General features: G+C 44.6%; 1 protein-coding gene across 1 annotated transcript in view; it reads right to left on the reverse strand.

Annotated features, from left to right (window-relative positions):
• The window catches only part of CEP89 (centrosomal protein 89), an 80,501-nt gene that overhangs the window by 57,747 nt on the left and 2,370 nt on the right, over positions 1–20,384 (reverse strand). Inside the window, exons 2-5 of the mRNA XM_007470943.1 lie at positions 19,524–19,630; positions 13,956–14,099; positions 11,019–11,205; positions 855–957 (exon numbers count right to left, since the gene is read on the reverse strand). Of these exons, the coding sequence (XP_007471005.1) occupies positions 855–957; positions 11,019–11,205; positions 13,956–14,099; positions 19,524–19,630 (541 nt within the window). The remainder of the gene's footprint in view (positions 1–854; positions 958–11,018; positions 11,206–13,955; positions 14,100–19,523; positions 19,631–20,384) is intronic.

Raw genomic sequence — 20,384 nt, forward strand, 5'->3', positions numbered from 1 at the left:
AAAAAAAAAAAAAAAAAAAAAGAGAGATATACTTTTTACTTGAATTGAATATACACATGGATTTCCCACAGGGATAAAGTATGCTGGCCTAATCAATTGTCATTTTCTGGCACAGCTATTAGTAGGATGGCCTTCTGTGTATCAATCAGTCCCCTTGTGAACTGACTTATATGAGGGTCTTCTTGAGCCTAAGCAACTCTGAGGGTCCTGATAAAGCAGTGACTGGTGCCCACTGTATGCCAGGCTCTCCTTCTCACTTCTCAAACATAAGCCACCGCTTAGGAAACAGAAAAGTACCTTTGTTATTTAACGCGCTGAATTCTCTCACTGTGCCAAATGAAATGTACAAGGATGCGCTATTACAAACTTGTATTATAAACATGTCCCTGCACTCTTTCATCCAAAACACCTGTAGTGACAGCCTGCCATGGGCCAGGACCCTGATCCAGGCACTGGAGCTAGCCTGGTGAACAAGATAGACAAGCTCACTCACTCATCCTGGGGAGACCACCGGGTACCCACCCGCCCCTCACAGCGCTAGACGTGGGGTGCAGAGAGGAAGGAGAGTGTGGAGCTTCAGAGCCTGAGCCCTGACCCTTCACCCCAGGGGGCCTCTCTCGGCTGCCGGAACTGACAAAATGGACCCCAGTGTGAGGGCCTCAGGCTTTAAAGATGACCGAACACCTATCAACTATTTTCACTGTAACCCAGTGAAAACAAAACTCAGGGATATTCCCACTTAAAATCATGGACCCACAGTATGAAGGTGCAATGGCTACATGTTCCCCCAAGTTAACCAATATTTATTGCCACAAAATGCTTTTTGATATTAAATTAAAAAAATTTGTTTTTACCTTTTTCTTGTGTATGCTCTGGTGGAACAGGTGAGCCTGGAAATCCATCTTGTTCAGAAATATTTTCCTCATCTCCACTTTCCACCCCATGTGACGATGGAACCTTTTTGTTACAGAAGACAAAGGAACAACCAACTATGTGATAAGTGCTTCTGTATCAAATTTCTTCCCAACAAACCCAAACGTCTTATTCCATACCTTCTCCACTGCTCTTTCCTCTCTAAGACATAAAGGACCACATCTGGCAGGGCTGGATGAAATCTCGGGTCCCTCAGGAGAAGCCCAGTGGCAAAGGCAATGCCGTCCAAATTATGCTTAAGCCATTGAGAACTTCACAGCCACCCCCACCCCACCAATGCTACCTGGGCAGCTCGCCTTCCCCATTCCTGACAGGGACCAACTCAGGAAAAGGGGCTGCCTCTGGCCTGCTCTGCATAGCACCCAGTACCACCCTGCCTTGGTACTGATGCTGTGTATTCATCTCTGCATGGGACAAGACCTGCTGACAGGCCCTGTGAGAGCCCTCATCCAGGCAACTGTTTGGGATCGAGGTCCATTATGCTGGCTGGCTGGGCGTCCACTGTGAATGTTTCCTGATGGAATGGAACTCTCCCCTGTGCTGTCTGTGAGCATCTTCTACGTAGGTATCATGAATGGTGGCAGGGCTGCAGAGCTGCCCCTCACAGACCTGTGGGCCATGACTGGGACCTCCCCTGATGAACAGGAGACCACCCCACTGGCGGGGCTCTGGGAGGTGGGGCAGAGGCTGCCCAAGGGGAAGCGCAGTGAACCATGTCTTGTACAATAAGCTGTGACTGGTGCTCCCTGGCTGGCTTCCCTTCTGCTACACTGAACAGTATCTTGTGTATGTGATCAGCTTGGCTTAGCTGTGCTGTGCTGCAGGCCGTGGAAGGGTCATCCCCATGGCTGGCAGGGAGGGGGCAGAACTCACTGGCAAGATGCCCAAGAGAAGGGGCATTTCAGAGCCAAAAGCTAAGGCTAGGCCCACCAGGCTCTGGGTACAGGGCTCCAGGGCGACCCAGCTCAGAGCCGCAGAAAGGTCTCCCACTCTACTCATCATTTGAAGGGATTAAAAAGAAATGACCTCTTAGGTTTTGTCTCCTAGGAACCCATCTGCCTTGTTCACCCTATCAAAGATATATTATGCTACTCACTTTTATCAAGGAAATACGAAACTGCTATGGGCTTCCCTGGTGGCGCAGAGGTTAAGAATCCGCCTGCCAATGCAGGGGACGTGGGTTTGAGCCCTGGTACAGGAAGATCCCACATGCCGCGGAGCGACTAAGCGTGCACCACAACTACTGAGCCTGTGCTATAGAGCCTGCGAGCCATAACTACTGAGCCCGCGTGCCACAACTACTGAAGCCTGTGTGCCTAGAGCCCATGCTCTGCAACAAGAGAAGCCACCGCAATAAGAAGCCCGTGCACCGCAACGAAGAGTAGCCCCTGCTCGCTGCAACTAGAGAAAGCCCGCGCGCAGCAACAAAGACGCAACGCAAGCCAAAGATAAATAAATAAACATAAAAAAAAAGTAAATGCTAAAGATACGCTATTATGGAAAATAATGTTTGGCAGCATCTACTAGCACTAAGACTGATCGTACATATGCCCTATGACCATACATATATCACTCATCAGTATATATGAGCGGTATAGACCCACCAGAAATATACATATATATACACACAAATGTTCATAGCAGCACTATTCCTAAAAGCCCCAATCTGGAAACAACCAAATATTCATCATCAGTAAAATGAGTAACTAATTGGATGTTATAATTGTAGAACTGGATATTATACAGCAATAAGAACAAACGAACAACTGCTACACACAATGACAGAAGACTCTCAAAAACTCCAAAGAATACGTACTGTATGATTAAAGTCATAGAATCCTCAGAATAGGCAAAACTAACCTACGGTGATTTTCTAAGATCCAGTCTACTCTTGGAGTCAGGGCAGCGGTTAACTCTTGGGGGAGTAGTGAGTCCTCTCGGTCACAGAGGAGGACTTCTGGGGTCCTAGTAGTGTTGTTCTTTTTCTTTTAATCTGGATGGGGGCTACTTTGTAAAAATTCACTGAGCTGTACACTTATGGCTTATATGCCTTTTGTGTATATTTAATACATCGATAAATAAGCCTAAAGAATTTGTGACAATACTCTAAACACTCTAATTTAAAAGTTTTAATTTAAAACATTTTAAAAACTATTACATACTTCTGAGTATGAAAATCACCTGGTTACTAAAACAAAAATTGTTTGGGTACTGGAGGAAGGGAGGAAGAAGCCGGCCAACTCAGCCACAGCGCTGCCATCAGGGATGCCAGGAGTGGCCTTTTCCTCATCCGTCTGTAGCCCTGGCCTAACCTCCTTCATCCTCCTCCTGGTTAGGACACTAACTCAGATTTTAACTTTTTTTTTTTTTTTTTTTTCTTGCGTTATGCGGGCCTCTCACTGTTGTGGCCTCTCCCATTTGCGGAGCACAGGCTCCGGACGCGCAGGCTCAGTGGCCATGGCTCACGGGCCCAGCCGCTCCGCGGCATGTGGGATCTTCCCGAAACGGGGCACGAACCTGCGTCTCCTGCATCGGCAGGCGGACTCTCAAGCACTGCGCCACCAGGGAAGCCCCTAACTCAGATTTTAAAGGGTAAAATGTACATGCTAGAATTTACAGGGTAATTATCAGAAAAGAAAACAAGCCAGTATAATTTGCAAACTAGTAGAGGAAAAGAAATAGAACTAAAAAAATCATCAATCCAAAAGAATGGAAGAGGAAAAAAGATACAGAGTAATAGGACAAGTAGGAAAAATAAAGATGGCAGATTTAAACTCAAATATATCCATATAATATGTTAAACATGAAAGAACCAAATGGTCCAGTAAAAAGACAAAGGAAAAGTTTGTCAAACTTGGTTAACAAAAACTATATGCTGCATTGAATTGTAAACATTAAATGGATGACTAGTATGTATGTGAATTATATCTCAGTAAACTTAAAAAAAAAAAACAACTAGATGCTATTTACAAGACAGAGCTAAACATAAGGATATAGAAAGGTTAAAATTGAAGGATGGATTGGGAATTCCCCGGATATCCAGTGGTTAGGACTTGGCGCTCTCACTGCCGGGGCTGCGTGGCATGGCCAAAAAAAATTAAAGGTTGAAAAAAATAGACCACACAAATATCAAACAAAAGAAAGATGGAGGGGACTTCCCTGGTGGCACAGCGGTTAAGAATCCGCCTGCCAATGCAGGGGACACGGGTTCCAGCCCTGGTCTGGGAAGATCCCACATGCCACGGAGCAACTAAGCCCGTGCGCCACAACTACTGAGCCTGCGCTCTAGAGCCTGTGAGACACAACTACTGAAGCCCGCGCGCCTAGAGCCCGTGCTCCGCAACAAGAGAAGCCACCGCAGCGAGGAGCCCGTGCACCGCAACGAAGAGTAGCCCCTGCTCGCTGCAACTAGAGAAAGCCCACGCACAGCAACGAAGACCCAATGCAGCCAAAAATAAACTTTAAAATTAATTTAAAAAAAAGAAAGATGGAGAATGTCAGATGAAATAAGACATTAAGGTAAATAACCTCTTTAGAGATACAGAGGTTCACTTCATAGTGACAAACTGTTCAATTTACCAGGAAGATATAATTTTAAATTTGTACACACCTAAAAATGTAGTCAGATGCAAAATAATACACGTTCTATGATTCCATGAATATAAAGCTCAAAAATATGCAAAGCTAATCTGTGACATCTTCTCTTACTTGGAGGTGGAAGCAAGATATTGGAAAACCTGGCAACATGGCAAAGAAGCTGCAGCATCTAGGTTCCTGTGACTGTGGGGCGAGCCAACTGTAAGAGCCAGCGGTGATTAACCCTAAGGACGCATAGGGTGCAGCCCCAAATGGCACTGGCACCTTCCCAGGTGTCCCACCTCAGATCAATGATGCCAACCTAAGAACCCCAGCCCAAAGGTACAGACACTAGTGGTGGAGCAACAGAAGGGTTCAGTTAGCTCCACCTCAGGGTAAAGTCCAGGCAAGAGTGTGGTCAGATTGTGCAGTGGACCAAGGACTAACTCTGGGAGGGGCAGTTTTGATTTGTAGGGTAGAGGGACCATGCGGGCCTGCACTGGGACCTTTTTAAGTCCGACAGCATGCTGGACCTCCCCTGGTTTGGTACGTTATGGTAAGTGAAATAAGTGTTTGTGAATCCACGCCTCCTCACTGCTGCATGGAGACCCCACCGCTGGAAGATGGCAGGGCTCAATCTTGGTGGCTTCTGCAAATTGGCTGGTGTGACAGCTTGGTGCCTGACTTGAGATCCTGGTCTTCTACCTCCACCAGTGGGGGTCCAGCTCATGCAGAGGTGCTTGCATTGCTAGAGCAGAGTCAATGGTCTACATGTGCATACACTAACCGTGGACATTCCTATCCGCACAGGGATGTGTACGTGTAAATGTGGACAGGGAGACTGCAGGCACCGCAGCCCACCTGGCAGTCAGGGCCCCGCTTCTACCTTGCTGAGAGAACCCTGATTTTGTTCAGTGCACGTGGGCTCAGCCCATAGTGATAGTAACCCTCTTCCCCTTAGCCAGTAATTGGCCAAGGGATGGGCATGTAACCAATGAGCCTCCTGCTGGGAGGCTCCCAGGAAAAAATGTTCCCCGTAATGAACACAGCGCAGCCTGAAGGACCTTGCCCTGCTTCCTCCTGTCTGCAGGAAGAACTCGCTGCATTTGATGACCACAAGGAGCAGGCCAAGAGAATCTCAGGTGCCAGTCTTTGACAGGCAGCTGAAACAATTTGGAATCTCCTACCTTTTGATTTTGTTATGTGAGAGAGTTAAAGGTCTATTATTTAAACCTTTTGTTTGCCTGTCTGATTATTTGTAGCCAAGAAAATGATACAGACATCGAAGTGACCGCAGAGGCCTGTCCTGGAGAGAAGAGGAGGGCTGGAACGGCAGGGTCTCAGGGCAGTGCTTGCTTTACATGCAGTATCAAACGTTTTTATAAGACATGGGGATTCTTGTATACTTGTGTAACAGAAAGAAAATTTTAAAGAAATTAAAAATTAAAAACTGTGGAGAGAGAAGGGGGACATTCCTAATCCTCAACCACAGCAGCAAAAGATTCCCTACTACTCCTTGGCCTCCAGAGGTTTCTAGAGATAACTGGTTTACCCCTGCATGAATGATTCCTCTCTGGATCCAAGGACATGGCGGACACTCAAATATTCGTTGGTTGGCAGTTGGCTGGATGAATAAATGAACAACATGAATGAATATATGATATTTTATGACAAGATGCTCTGCAAATCCACAAACACAACAAGAGCAAGAATGTGTGACAGAGGAGCTTCAGTAACATCCTATTGGTGACTTCTTGAAAATGGTAGCAGGCAATTAGACTACACTCCCCTCCCTTAAAACCTGTTGAAATCAATTGAAAGAATGAAAAGAAAAGAAGCAAGCAAGCTTAGTCAACGGCCAGAAAACAGCTACCAAACCTATGAAATGTGGAAGACAGGGAGAATGCCAGAAGCCGCCAAACTTCCTCAGACGTCACGTATGCAGATGCTCCGACAGTCACAAACTGTCACGGTTGCAAAGGTCCACAGTGATCCTCTGACGGATGCACTGAGAGCAAGGATGTGATGGTCCCAGGAGACGTACAGTAACTCCCACAGGGCAGAAGGGAGGGCAGGCGAAGCTAAAGGGAGACACTTGGGAGAGACCACCTTTGCCATCCAGAATCCAGCTCTATACTCTCAAAGAAGTTAAAGACAGCACAGTCTGACATGAGGAACCCAAAGAAGAGATCCAGGAGATCAGGTAAAGTGAGAAGGCAACAGAAAGATGTGTGAAGTAAATCAGCAGAACTCACAAAAACAACAGGCAAAATAAAACCAATAGAGGTAAAAGCTATACGAGAAGCCATAAAACATAGTGACAAAGTGCTGAGAGAGATGAGGATAGACAGAGTAAATCACACAAAGTGAAGCTGAAAAGAAAACGGAGGGACAAGGGATTACAGAAAATATAATAGACATGGAAGACAAAGGATATTCAACAAACGCATAACTAGTGTTCCCAACGGAGAATACAATGAACGGATGATGAAATCAGTCAAAGATAAAAAAAAAGAGGGGAGGAAATATTCCCTGAAAATAAAAAAGGGAGATGAAAATCTATGTCTGCAGAATTAAATTATATGCACTAAATTTCAGGAAAAAAGGACAGAAAATAATAAACACCACGATTAATCCTGGTGATATTACTGAACTTCAAAAGATAAAAGAATGAACCTACAAAGGTATCAGGCAGAAAACTCAAGTGACCTCAAAGGGGAGAAGAAAAGCCTTAACTTGCTCTTTGCTGTCACTCTCAGCAGTCCTCTCAGAAGAGGCTATGTGGTCTCATGCCACCGTGTACCCTTCCTTTAATTAATTATTAATTGTGTGACTATGGACTCTGTCTTATACTGATTCTCCAGCACCTAGCACAATACCTAGTACTCAATCAGATGCTCAACAAGTAAGTGTTGAATTATTTACCTACCCAAAGACAGTTTCCTCCCTAACACAGTCCTTTGTAAGATGAAGAAGCTGAGGCACAGAGACATTATCAGACCTCCCAAGTCACACAACTGGGAACTAGAGAAGCTGGGACTTGGACTCAGGTCTCTGTCTGGGGCGTTGCTCTTTCCACTGGGCCCTAGTGTTGTGGGAACTGACCATACATTCATGCACCCCACTTCCCTTGCAGCCTTACTTTTGGGTGGCACCAACAAGACAACTGCCGAAAACAAGACTTGCTTTCCATTTGTTAGGCCATTTCTGAGTGGGTGCACACCTCACATGAAGATGCTTCCCAAACTACCCTGAAACAGAGGGAGGCATGAGGTAAAGACTTATATCCAAATTGCCTGATGTGGGCTGCTGTGTTTCCTTATCTTACTAGTTTCGATAAAAAAGAATAAAATTGTAAATTATTTACCTGAGATTATAGAATGTCTATAGTAAAAATAAGGAGGGCAATTTTACTTTTTTCTTTTAATTAAAACATCCCCCATTGGCAGTATCTCCTTGAGAGCTAGCGCCATCTAGTGATTAAACAGCAGTTTTACATGCTCCACACATCTATTCTTTTCAAAGATATGTATTTTAATCATATAATAAATTTAAGACTACTTGGTCAGTTTCAAAAAACAAAAAAACAAAAAAAGCTCTATGTCTAAGAAATATTCTTGATAGGCACAAGGATTGTAAACACAAATTTTAATTCTAAACAGGGAAAACTGGGTTGCCCTGATCTGAATCCTGCCTCTGCCACTGGGTGGTTGGTTGGATGATCTTGGGCAAGTTATTTATCCTGTTTCTTCACACACTTACCGCCAGGGGTGTGAAGTAAATGAAATGGCACGTGTGAGCTGCCTAGCAAATATCAAATGCTCAGAAAAGGTCAATGTGTCTTCCTCCCCCTATTGTATTGTAAGGCTGTGGGAAACTGAAATCCCCTTCCAGCTTAAGGGCCCCTTCATTCATGCCATCTGCAATCGGCCAGGACAATGTTCAGGTTATGATAAGACCTTTCAACTGCAATCAGTTACTAATACTCCACCTCCGGTACCTGGGCTGTATAGGGAAAGGCTTTCCTGTTGGCTGGGATGTACAGAAAGGTGGGGACCGGCACGCACATACTGCTGCTGGGAAGGCAACTGGGAACCACTGCTTCGGAGAACAATTCGGCAACATCTAGTGCGAAGAAGCACACATAGGTACACGTACCAAACGTGCAAAGGAATAACCTAAATGTTCATCAGGAGGTGAGTAGATAAATAAATTAACATGTATCCATCTCAAAAATTCAATACTCAGTGAAAAAGCCGAGAGGTGGAAAGATTGATTCAGTACGGTGACCTTTGTACAATTAAAAACATATATAGGGCTTCCCTGGTGGCGCAGTGGTTGAGAGTCCGCCAGCCGATGCAGGGGACACGGGTTCGTGCCCCAGTCCGGGAAGATCCCACATGCCGCGCAGCGGCTGGGCCCGTGAGCCATGGCCACTGAGCCTGCGTGTCCGGAGCCTGTGCTGCGCAACGGGAGAGGCCACAGCAGTGGGAGGCCCGCGTACCGCAAAAAAAACAAAAAAACAAAAAACAGACTTCTAGAGTACATCCCAAATCCAGGAGAAGATGGCTATCCAGGGATGGCGCAGATGGGAGTCAAAGATTTCAACCCTAAGTGTAATTTTCTTTCTTTTATTAAAAAATCTGAAGCAAAAAAACCACAAAAAACAAAAAACGAAAAACAAAAGATAAGATGTCAATACTTGTTCATTCTGGAGCACGAGAAGACTAACGTGCTATGCTATTTTCTGCTTCTCAGTTGCGGGGGGCTGGGTTATAGAAAATGTACGTGTTCAGCTCTCACAGACAGTGCAGCGCAGCTCCCCACAGCGGTGGCGTCAACTCCGTTCCCGCGGCGTTACAGAGCTCCTCCACACCCTCACCAAGCCTCGCCAGTGTTTGTTGCCTTGCTCTACTTTTCAAATGTTTAAATAAAAGACATTTCCGAGACTTCCCTGGCGGTCCAGTGGTTAACACTCTGCACTCCCAACACAGGGTGCGCGGGTTCGATCCCTGGTCGGGGAAGTGAGATCCCACATGCCGCACAGTGAGGCCAAAAAAAAAAAAAAAAAATTCCATACTGCACATGGGTCCTAGAGCCACCATGACACACTTGCCTAAAAAATAAACCATCTGTTCTGTTAACGACAAAGGAGGTTGTACAGGTCACTGTAATCTCTTTCCTCTGAGGCAAATGTGGTAGCGAGCTTTACTTCCAAAATAGTTGAGTGATACAGCTCTATCTGTAACCTGGGTCCAACATACTAGCCAGGAAGCGTGCAGAGGGGCAGTGGGAGCTCACATAGGCCTATTAGAGCCCCGCAGCAGACCTCCTTGGGTTCTTGGCAGCTGCCTGCCTGTCCAGTGCTCCTTGCTGTAGAGAAACCTAACTCTGCATGTTAAAGTCTGTATATGCTAGAAAGTGATGGTTAGTTTCTGAAATACTCACATAAGGATTCCTCAAAATAAGTTCCCTGACACCACTTAAAATGCGATTCAATATAGTGGAGGATAGTCAATATATTCAATCTGTATATATTATAGTTGGATGCTACAAGTCTATAAGTATACTCACTACAAATAATACATTATAGTGATGGTGAAAAAGAAAAAAGCGAGAAAGGAAAAAGAAATTATGGTGCTGTCTTTTGCCGTTAAAGAAATGGCGCTATCCAGTTTCCAAAACCCTGGGAGCAGAGTGTTTAAACCAGGGCACGCAGGCAATGGTGGAGAAACGGGTTCCTTCAACCTCTCTGGACCTCGGCTCCCCCATGTGTGATGGGGCCGGAAACGGAATCTACGTCAGCGAGACAGCAGGAAATCAATGCATGTGAGAGTTTGATTTACAGACTCACACAGGGTAAGCACTCAGAGAACGTCTGCTGCTAAGGAGAGATGAGTGACCATACTCCTCTTGTCAGGCATGAATTTGAAGAAACGTTGCAATGTACACATCGATACAGAAAAGTGACAGGAAAATTAGCTTTGGGGGGTCAAAGGAAAGAGCAGGATGACCAGCATCGAATGGAAACCTACGTTAAGAATGTGAAGATGGGGCTTCCCTGGCGGCCCAGTGGTTGAGAGTCCGCCTGCCGATGCAGGGGACACGGGTTTGTGCCCCGGTCCGGGAAGATCCCACATGCCGCGGAGCGGCTGGGCCCGTGAGCCATGGCCGCTGAGCCTGCGCGTCCAGAGCCTGTGCTCCACAACGGGAGAGGCCACGACAGTGAGAGGCCCGCGTACCGCAAAAAAAACCCCGAAAAACAAAAGAATGTGAAGATGTTTATCTCTGTTTTTGAAGGACTTGTCTTGAAAGATAAAGGAAAGAGTTTTGAATTTTAGCCTAACAAGACAGAAAATGAGACTGGACATGTTAAAAAGAAATAAGCCCCCAAACAAAAGCCATTAACTGCCGAAGAGAGAAAAGGAAAATCCTTACTAATGCACTTGACACAACTGGCTATGAGTTAATGTCAAGGTGCAGAAGAAACGCTGGAACGATACAAGCACCTGATTTCTGTGTGGCACGGCATACACGGCGTCGCTGAGGCTTCCCTCTTCTTTGCGAGCACTTGCGTCCCCCGACTCCCTGTGGCTGCATGACAGGTACGTGTCAGAATCCTCTTCCCCCTCGTAGCCCAGCATTTCAAAGGATGGCAAAGAGGATCTTCTTGCCGTCTCATTCTGCCTATGTGGTCTGTATTAGAACATTCAAGAGCAAAAGAAACAAACAAGCCACTTAATGCTTCACATAGGTTCATATACGTGTATTAAATGCACTGCCTCAAGTTCCACTGTAAAGTATTATGACCACATTACGAAATATACAGAAGCTAAAGGGTGATATCACCCACAATTCCATCTCTTTGTACACTGTTAGCATTTCTTTCTAGCTTTTCACCTGGGTTTTTATAGTTATTATCACTGCATACATATACAATTTGCCTCCTCGTTAACAAGTTTTTAAAGTCAAAAGTTAGGTTCATACACCAGTTTTATCACCCGTTTCCCCTTACTTAGGTTTTTTCCCCCCAATTTTCACCATCATAAATAACCCTGTAATGAATGTCAATGTGTAGCAAATCTCTTCTGTATTGAGGATTAGTCCCATAAAACAAACAACCATATGGAGAACTGCTGAGTCAAACAGTATAAACACACACACACGGAAAGTACACCACCAACAGCAAGAACATTTCGTGGGTCCACACGCGTCCACGCAAAATCGTTCCCCCAACCTGCAACTATGTTGGTAATAATGTTCTAAAACTAGCCAAAATAATTGAAATCTCACTGTAAAAATGTGCATTTCTTCCTGAGACTGGATATTTTTCCATGTATTTGGATGTGAGCCCTGGTTCCTCTACTGTGAATTGTCTGCTCATGGCCTTTGTCCATTTATCTACTCTGCTTCTAGTACATCCACTCCAATATGAAATTAACTTTTCCATCTACTAAAATTAAAACCCTGACTTTGTACTTACTATAAATATTTTTCCTATTCTACTGATCTTATTTTGACTATAAATTTTTTTAACATACAGATGATTAAAAAAAAATTTTTTTTTTTAACCTTCCAAATTCTTAGCTCAGAAGTACACAGCAGGCTTCTCTCTCTGAGAGGCTTGATAAGATTGGATATAGGATTTCATGGTCTTATTTCTATGTATATAAAAATGAATCCTTTCATTCAATAAGAATTTGTTTTGGTGTATGAATTAGGAAAGGCTCAAAGCTGATTTTTTTCTAATACTGCTGATGAGTATACTGTCGAATCCCTTCCTTTCCCTTTATCTGTGGGGCTGCCTTTACTAAGGATTCAATATGCCTGCAAACACGAGGCTCACCTCGGGGTGCTCACGTGCGCCTCTGTCATCGAACCAGCACTCCTCTAACTACTTCAACTAAACGTTTTAAAACATGATGGGGCTGAGGGCCTCCCTGGTGGCACAGTGGTTAAGAAGCCGCCTGCCAATGCAGGGGACAGGGGTTTGAACCCTGGTCTGGGAAGATCCCACATGCCGCGGAGCAACTGAGCTCGTGCGCCACAACTACTGAGCCGGTGCACCACAACTACTGAAGCCCGTGCACCTAGAGCCCATGCTCCACAACAAGAAAAGCCACTGCAGTGAGAAGCCTGCGCACCGCGACGAAGAGTAGCCCCCGCTCGCCACAACTAGAGAAAGCCCGCGCGCAGCAACGAAGACCCAACGCAGCCAAAGATAAATAAGTACATTTATTAAAAAAAAAAAAAATATATATATATATATATGATGGGGCTAATGCAGCCCTCCCCCTGAATCACTATTCTTCCTTTCCAGATTTCCGCTTATGGTCTTATCTGTTCATTCTTTCCAATGAATTTCAGAACCACTTCCTCATCTTCAGTTCTTATTCAGCCAAAGTATAAATTCTTACCAGGAGAAAAACAGGCTATATTTAAACATCTCAGAAATGGAGTCAAGATTAAAATTCAAAAACCAAAACTATAAACACATCCTAGAAGGAAATACGTGAGCATTTGTATAGTGCTGTAATAGGGAAAATCTTCCTAGATTTGACAATAATATCAGAAACTACAAAGACTGATAGCTCTTAATACATAAAAATAAAGAATATTTTGGTATGTTAAAAAAAAACCTCAAAAACCAAAATTGAATAAACATGGCAGATACAAGGCAAATCTAGTGATGCAGCCCCCACCTCCACCCCACAAGCCCTTAAAGTCCTCAGGGTCTTCCCACTGCTCCTGGGGGAGATACCAAACCTCAGAACAGGATACCAAAGGCACCCCCAGCCTGCCCACTCCTCCAGCACCGTCTCGGATGACTCCCCACCTCACTTGACTCCTCCCAGCCACACATGTCTTCCTTCAGTTGCTCACACGTGTCATGCTCCCTCTTCTCTCATCCCAGCCCCACACTGACCACCGCCCAACCCATTCCCAGTTGGTTCCTGTATGGCCCGCAGCTCTCCCCCAGTGCCCTCTCCGTTAGGAGGAAAGCTTCCTGACTCCCGGCCCTATGTCAGCTCTAACCCATCTCAAGCAGTAGAGAAAGTGATGTTAAAGAAGAATGGTTACAGTAGGCGTCAACAAAGGTAAATTCAGTGTGACCGTTCAGAGAGGAGATACACGAGAACTGGAGACTGACAACTCTCACCATCTAGGCTGTGGCTAAAAGCAACACTGAATTCACCAGCTCAGTGCTGCCATGAAAGCAACCGGTGCCTTCACAAGCTATAATTTAACAAGATCCACTCTAGAGAAAATTCGGATACAATTCAAGACCGATAAATGTCCCAAGACAGTATCCCTTTGACATTGGAGATGAAAACCTGAATACTAAGCTCTAGTCCGAGCCACATGCACCCACATGCACACACACACGCTCAGAACTGCCCTGCCTCTGCCCCGAGAGGAAGCTGAACCCGTGACATGGTCCTTACTGATGCCTCAGCTCCAAGGTGGTGGCATAGGGCTCGATGAAACTGTCCTTTTCACTCTCAGAGTGGGATCTCCGGCGAGGCTGAGGAATGGCAAAAGTCCGGCCAGTCAATGTTGTTGCTAGAATGGCTGCAGCCAGAGCAGATCTATGGACAAAAACATCCCAGTGAGCCAGTGAGACACGAACCCTCAAGCTGAAGGTTGAACAACAGGATACATGAATTAATCAAGGTTTACTTTCAGTTCTACAGTGTTCAGTGTGTATCTACTGGCTACGTGCCTGTCGTCTGTTATGTGCCATTGCACAATCTCACTTCATTCTCACAGCAACTGTATGAATGGATATTACTGTCATCTCCATTTTTCAAAGACATTAAATGACTTGTCTAAGCTTTCCTAGCTAATGGGAGATGAAACCAGGTCTGTGATCCAGGCAGTCTATATTCAAGTAGTGTTCCTATTAAAATGAAAGATCAGAATGGGGGGAAAAAAGGAGAAATAAAAAGATATAAAAGAAATGAAAAGGAATTTGAAAATTTTGCAAATTATTCAAAACTATAATAAAGGACGGACCGAGTAATGGGTTTACCCTCCCGCTTGAAAAAGCAAAACAAGCAATTAATTGTTCCAGCTTACTGCCTGAGAAAACTTCCAGGTCACGGCACAGGGAGGAGGAAATGAGGTGGAGCCAGGCCGAGGTGTGGAAATGGAGTGGAGAGTCAGGGAACACCAAGGCAGATAGAATTTGCAGGACAGAAGACCAGAAAGGAAAGAGCGGAACAGAGAGAACTCCAGAAACCTGCAGAAGGCCCCTGAGTGCTCAGCAAAATGCTCGTCAGTGCAAGAGTGTGACGACACTACGGAAGGCTGGGGGAGAGCCATCCACGAGGATGAGAGGAACAGTGCCAGGTGCTCACACAGTGCTGGGGACAGTGACTGTTCCCACCAGACAGATGGGAACACATCATAATTCATGGGACATTGGGTACTCTAAAGGTGGTGAATAAGTAGCCCTAGACTGAACACTGCTCCAGACCCTGCCTAACAAATCATAAAAGCAAGACCCAAAAAGATCAAACTGGTTCCAAGTAATTTAACTGCATCCCAGAAAAAAATTCAAGAAGACTTGTGGGAATACAAAAATATCCATCACTCAACAAGGTAAAACTCACAAGTGTCTAGTATGCAAACATACATAAACTAGGCATGCAAAGAGACAGAAAAACATGACCCATAATGAAGAGAATAATCAATCAAAATCCATTCAGAACTGACACGTTAGAAGTAACAGAGAGGGACATTAAGACAGTTATTATAATTATGTTCCACATGTTCCAAAAGGTAAGTAGAGACATGGAATATTATTAAAAAGACTTGAACTTCAGGCGATGGAAATTACACTGGATGGGATTAACAGTAGGTTAGTGAAATTAAAGGTGAAACAATAGAAAATAACCAAAATGAAATACAGAGAGGAAAAAATAACTTAAAGAGCATAGTAAGATATGAGATTAAAAATGCTATCGGCCATTAAGTTTTGGGAACTCCCTGGCAGTCCAGTGGTTAGGACTCCGTGCTTTCACTGCCGAGGGCCCGGGTTCAATCCCTGGTCAGGGAACTAAGATCCCGCAAGCCACACGGCATGGCAAAGGAAAAAACAAGCCACCAAGTTTTGGTGTAATTACTTACATGACAATAGATAATTTTCATCAAATGGTGCTAGAACAACTGGATACCCAAGTTCAAGTGAACCTGAATCTATACCTCCCACACCATACACAAAAATTAACTCAAAGTACATCATAGACCTAAATGTAAAGGCTAAAACTATAAAACTTCTAGAAGAAAATATAGGATAGAATGCTTTATGACCTTGGGTTAGGCAACGATTTCTTAGATATGATACTGAAATCATGATCTGTAAGAGAAAAAAAAAGAAAAAGTTGACAAGCTGACCTTCATAAACATTAAGAATTTCTGCTCTCTGAAAGGCTGTTAAGAAAATGAAAAGATAAGCCATAGATGGGGAGAAAATATTTGCAAATCACATATTTGTATGTGATTTGTATGTGATACAAGAACTTGTATCCAGAATATATATCCAGAATAGTGTATATATACAGTAATAGGAACAAAACCCAATTTTTTAAAGTGGGCAAAAGACTTTACCAAAGAAGATATACTTTACCAAAGAAGATACAGAATGGCAAATATGCACATGAAAAGATGTTCAGGGACTTCCCAGGTGGCGCAGTGGTTGGGAGTCCGCCTGCCAATGCAGGGGACACGGGTTCGAGCCCTGGTCCGGGAGGAACCCACATGCCGTGGAGCAGCTGGGCCCGTGCACCGCAACTGCTGAGCCTGTGCTCTAGAGCCCGTAAGTCACAACTGCTGGGCCCGCGTGCCACAACTACTGAAGCCTGCACGCCTGGAGCCCGTGCTCTGTGACGGGAGAGGCCACCGCAATGAGAGGCCCGCACACTGCGGCAAAGAGTGGCCTCCACTCGCCGCAACTAGAGAGGGCCTGTGAGCGGCAGCGAAGACCCAACACAGCCAAAAATAAATAAATAAATAAAGTTATTTAAAAAAAAAAAAAAGATGTTCAACACCATTAGTTACTAGAGAAATGCAAAATAAAACCATAAAGATACCACTACACACCTATTAGAATGTCCAAAATTTAAGACTGGCTAAGACAACCCCTTCAACCTGGGCCTGGCAGAATGGCTCTCACAAAGAAGGGTGGAGAGAAGAAGGGGCCAGTCTGCCATCAATGAGGTGGTGACCAGAGAATAACCCACCAACATTCACAAGCACACCCATGGAGCAAGCTTCAAGAAAGGTGCCCCTTGGACACCTTAAGAGATCCAGAAATTTGCCAGGAAGTTGACGGGAACCACAGATGTGCACATGGACTCCAGGCTCAACAAAACTGTCTGGGCCAAAGGAATAAGGAACATCCCATACTTTATCAGTATGGTTGTCCAGAAAGTGCAATGAAGATGAAGATTCACCAAACAAGCTCTGTACATTGTTATCTATGCACCTGTCACCACCTTCAAAAACCTAGAGACAGGGACTTCCCTGGTGGTGCAGTGGTTAAGAATCTGCCTGCCAAGGCAGGGCACATGGGTTCGAGCCCTGGTCTGGGAAGATCCCACATGCCACGGAGCAACTAAGCCCGTGTGCCACAACTACTGAGCCTGCGCGCTAGAGCCCGCGAGCCACAACTACTGAGCCCGTACACCACAACTACTGAAGCTCGTGAGCCTAGAACCCGTGCGCCACAACAAGAGAAGCCAATGCAATGAGAAGCCTGCACACGGCAACAAAGAGCAGCCCCCACTCGCCACAACTAGAGAAAGCCCGTGCACAGCAATGAAGACCCAACACTGCCAAAAATAAATAAATAAATAAATAAACAAACCTATAGACAGTCAACATGAATGAGCGCTAATGGCTAATTGTCAAATAGTTATAAAGCCACAGACACAGACACACACACACACCTGATCAAACCAAGTATTGGTGAGCACGTGAAGAAAATGGAACTCATACCCTGCTGGTGGGAACATATATGGAGTAACAACTTTGGAAATAGTTTGGAAGTTTCTTAATAGGTTAAATATATCCCTAGTATATGACCCACCTATTCCACTCCTAAATATTTACCCAAGAGAAATGAAACCACAGGTCCAAAGATTTGTGCACAAATATTCATAGCAGCTTTATTTCTAGTAGCGAAGAAACTAGAAACCACCCAAATATCCATCAACAGGTGAATGGACAAACAGTGGCATATTCATATAATGGAATACCACTCAGCAATTAAAAGGATGAATTACTGATTTTCACAACAGTATGGATGAATCTCAAAATAATTATGTTGAGTGAAAGAACCCAGCATAAGTATTTTGTATAATTCCGTTTATAAAAAAGTCTAGAAAATGGAGGCTAATCTTATAGTGATAGAAAGCAGATCGATGGCTGCCTGGGATGGGGATGAGGGTGGGCTGGGCCAAGGTATGGGAAGTGAGAGGGGGAAGGAGGGAGGAATTACAAAGGGGCATGAGGAAACTTGAGGGGATGATAGATACATTTATTATCTTGATTATGGTGATGGTCTCACAGGTATAAACATATGTCATAACATCAAACTATTCATTTAAATATGTACAGTTTATTGTACACCCATTATATAATAAAACTGCTTTAAAAAAAGATAAAAGACTATCTAAAGCAAACATAAGAACACCATATTGTGGGGTTTATAACATACAGAATTATAACGTATAACGACAGTAGCAAAGGATGGGAAGGAGGAAACAGAAGTGATTGCTGGAAGATTCTTACACTATTACGCTAGACGCGAAGTGGAATAATGTCAGAGGTTAATTTGAACGTTAGTTTTTAGAGTAAAATAACCCAGAAATCGGCCAAATTTGCCAAAACCATGCTGATTATTTGGGGCTAATAAAGATTATAATCCAGAAATATATTTTTGGAAAACACAGGAGACTACAAAGATTTTCTAACGAGTCTACAGCATGCTTGCGGCGAAATGATGTGGTCTTTTGTTTGTTTTTCTGCTTTATAATGGAATGTGAAGCTAACTCTCTCACTACTGCTGCTACATAAACATTTCAGTTCTAATGACACAATTTAAGGGTTGTTCACACAAACACTGAAGAGCCAGACAGACCTACAAGTCCATCGCAGCGATGCCACCACCCACCAGCCGTGAGACCCTGGGCCAATGACTAACACTTGAGCTCAAAACAGAGATGCCAACAGGACCTCTCTCACAGGATCGTTGAGAGGATGAAATGAAACAGTGCTTCTTAAGAGTCCTTGGCACAGAGGAAACACTAATAAATGGGTATTCTTGTTATCAAGATTATACCGAAGGAAAAAACAAACACTAAAACTATTTCAAAGTGTTTATTATCAGGAGGCATACAATATTCCAGTTTCAAAGAACACTAAAAGAAGGTACCACCCTTGAGTGAAATTACTTCTCATTGTTAACAGTTAAGCCATGTATCCATGTATTTTATGGATTAAAAAGAAAGTCTAAAATTCTCCTGTGCCTAAAATTTTGGAGGGCATAGGCAGGGGTCTTAGGTATAAAAGAAGTCAGCTCTCTGGTGTGTTAGGAGCACTGAAGGATAGGGGTATCTCGGGCCCTGGCAAGCGAGCTCACTTCTCCTTCCTTCCTGCAAAGCAGTTCTTCTGAAAGGCAGACTTGTGCTTAAAAAGAAAATTATGTGCACATTTCAAATTCTTTTTAACATACTATCAACCTAAATATTTGTGCTTCAGTGTTTTATATTTTGAAAAATTGCATTCAATTATGACATGTGAGAACTCCACAGACCTGAAAGGAACAGACCATTATCCCACGGAGAAACCATATTAAGTGCTTCTTTATAGAACCGTCATATGTATTTCAAAGGACATGATTCTAATCACCCTCCTTGTGACTTTCTTACCCATCTGAACAGTTCTGGGACCCAGCACTTGGTGGCTGAGCTCAGGGTGACCTCAGTGCCTGCTCACCCAAGACTCACCTTGGTCTCTCTGGAGAGGGGCTGGGGCCACGTGGAGGAGGTGTGCGGGGCACAGCTGGCTTCGGTGCGATGCTGGCTGCAGGGAGAAGGCCATGGATGATGTGTTTCTGCACAAACGAAACCCAGCAGAGGTCAATGCGATCATCTCTGGTGTGGTGCGACCACACCTCCCTGGGCCTGGGAGGGAACACCTGCACTGGTCACCCAGGGATCTAGTCACACCAGGAGGTCCACTCCTCGCCCTGCCATCCTCAAGGCCCATCTGGCCAGGCACACGTGCCCATGCAGGGAGCACCATATAGCTGCCCTCGGTGGGGACCCTCTGGCCCTTCCTTCCTCAGAACAGCTCCCCTGACCATCCCGCAGAGTCACCCTCCAGCACCCCCAACTGGTCTCACGGCACTGCCCCTGATGACCCTACTTACTCACTTGCCGCCCCCCCCAGCTGGATGGAAGCTTCCTAAGAGCATGCAACCTTCCTGTCTTTATCAACCCTGGAACTCTGGCACTTAGCACATTGTCTAACACCTAGTAGGGGCTTAATAAGGATTTTAGGTAGTTTATCTCAAAGATGCAGAGTAACAAAAACTAGTTCTCACACACAATGAAAGTCGGAGAACCCTGCTTTAGGCAACTGGGAGGCCCTGAGAAGTTTCTGAGTGTAACCCAATCTTCATTTCCTGTGCACTAGCCACTCATTTGTATCTACTAGAGGCAAAACGCCATGACAGCATTTCATGACAATGAAGAAACCTTGTCCTCATCTTTAAGGAGGGACAGTACAGAGGAGAAACACCCAGATATTTATAATACAACACAGAATCATGGAAAGTGCCAAGGGAGAGGTAAAGACAAAGTGCT

The sequence above is a fragment of the Lipotes vexillifer genome, unplaced genomic scaffold (genome assembly GCF_000442215.2).
Source record: "Lipotes vexillifer unplaced genomic scaffold, Lipotes_vexillifer_v1.1 scaffold182, whole genome shotgun sequence".
Lineage (NCBI taxonomy): Eukaryota > Metazoa > Chordata > Mammalia > Artiodactyla > Lipotidae > Lipotes > Lipotes vexillifer.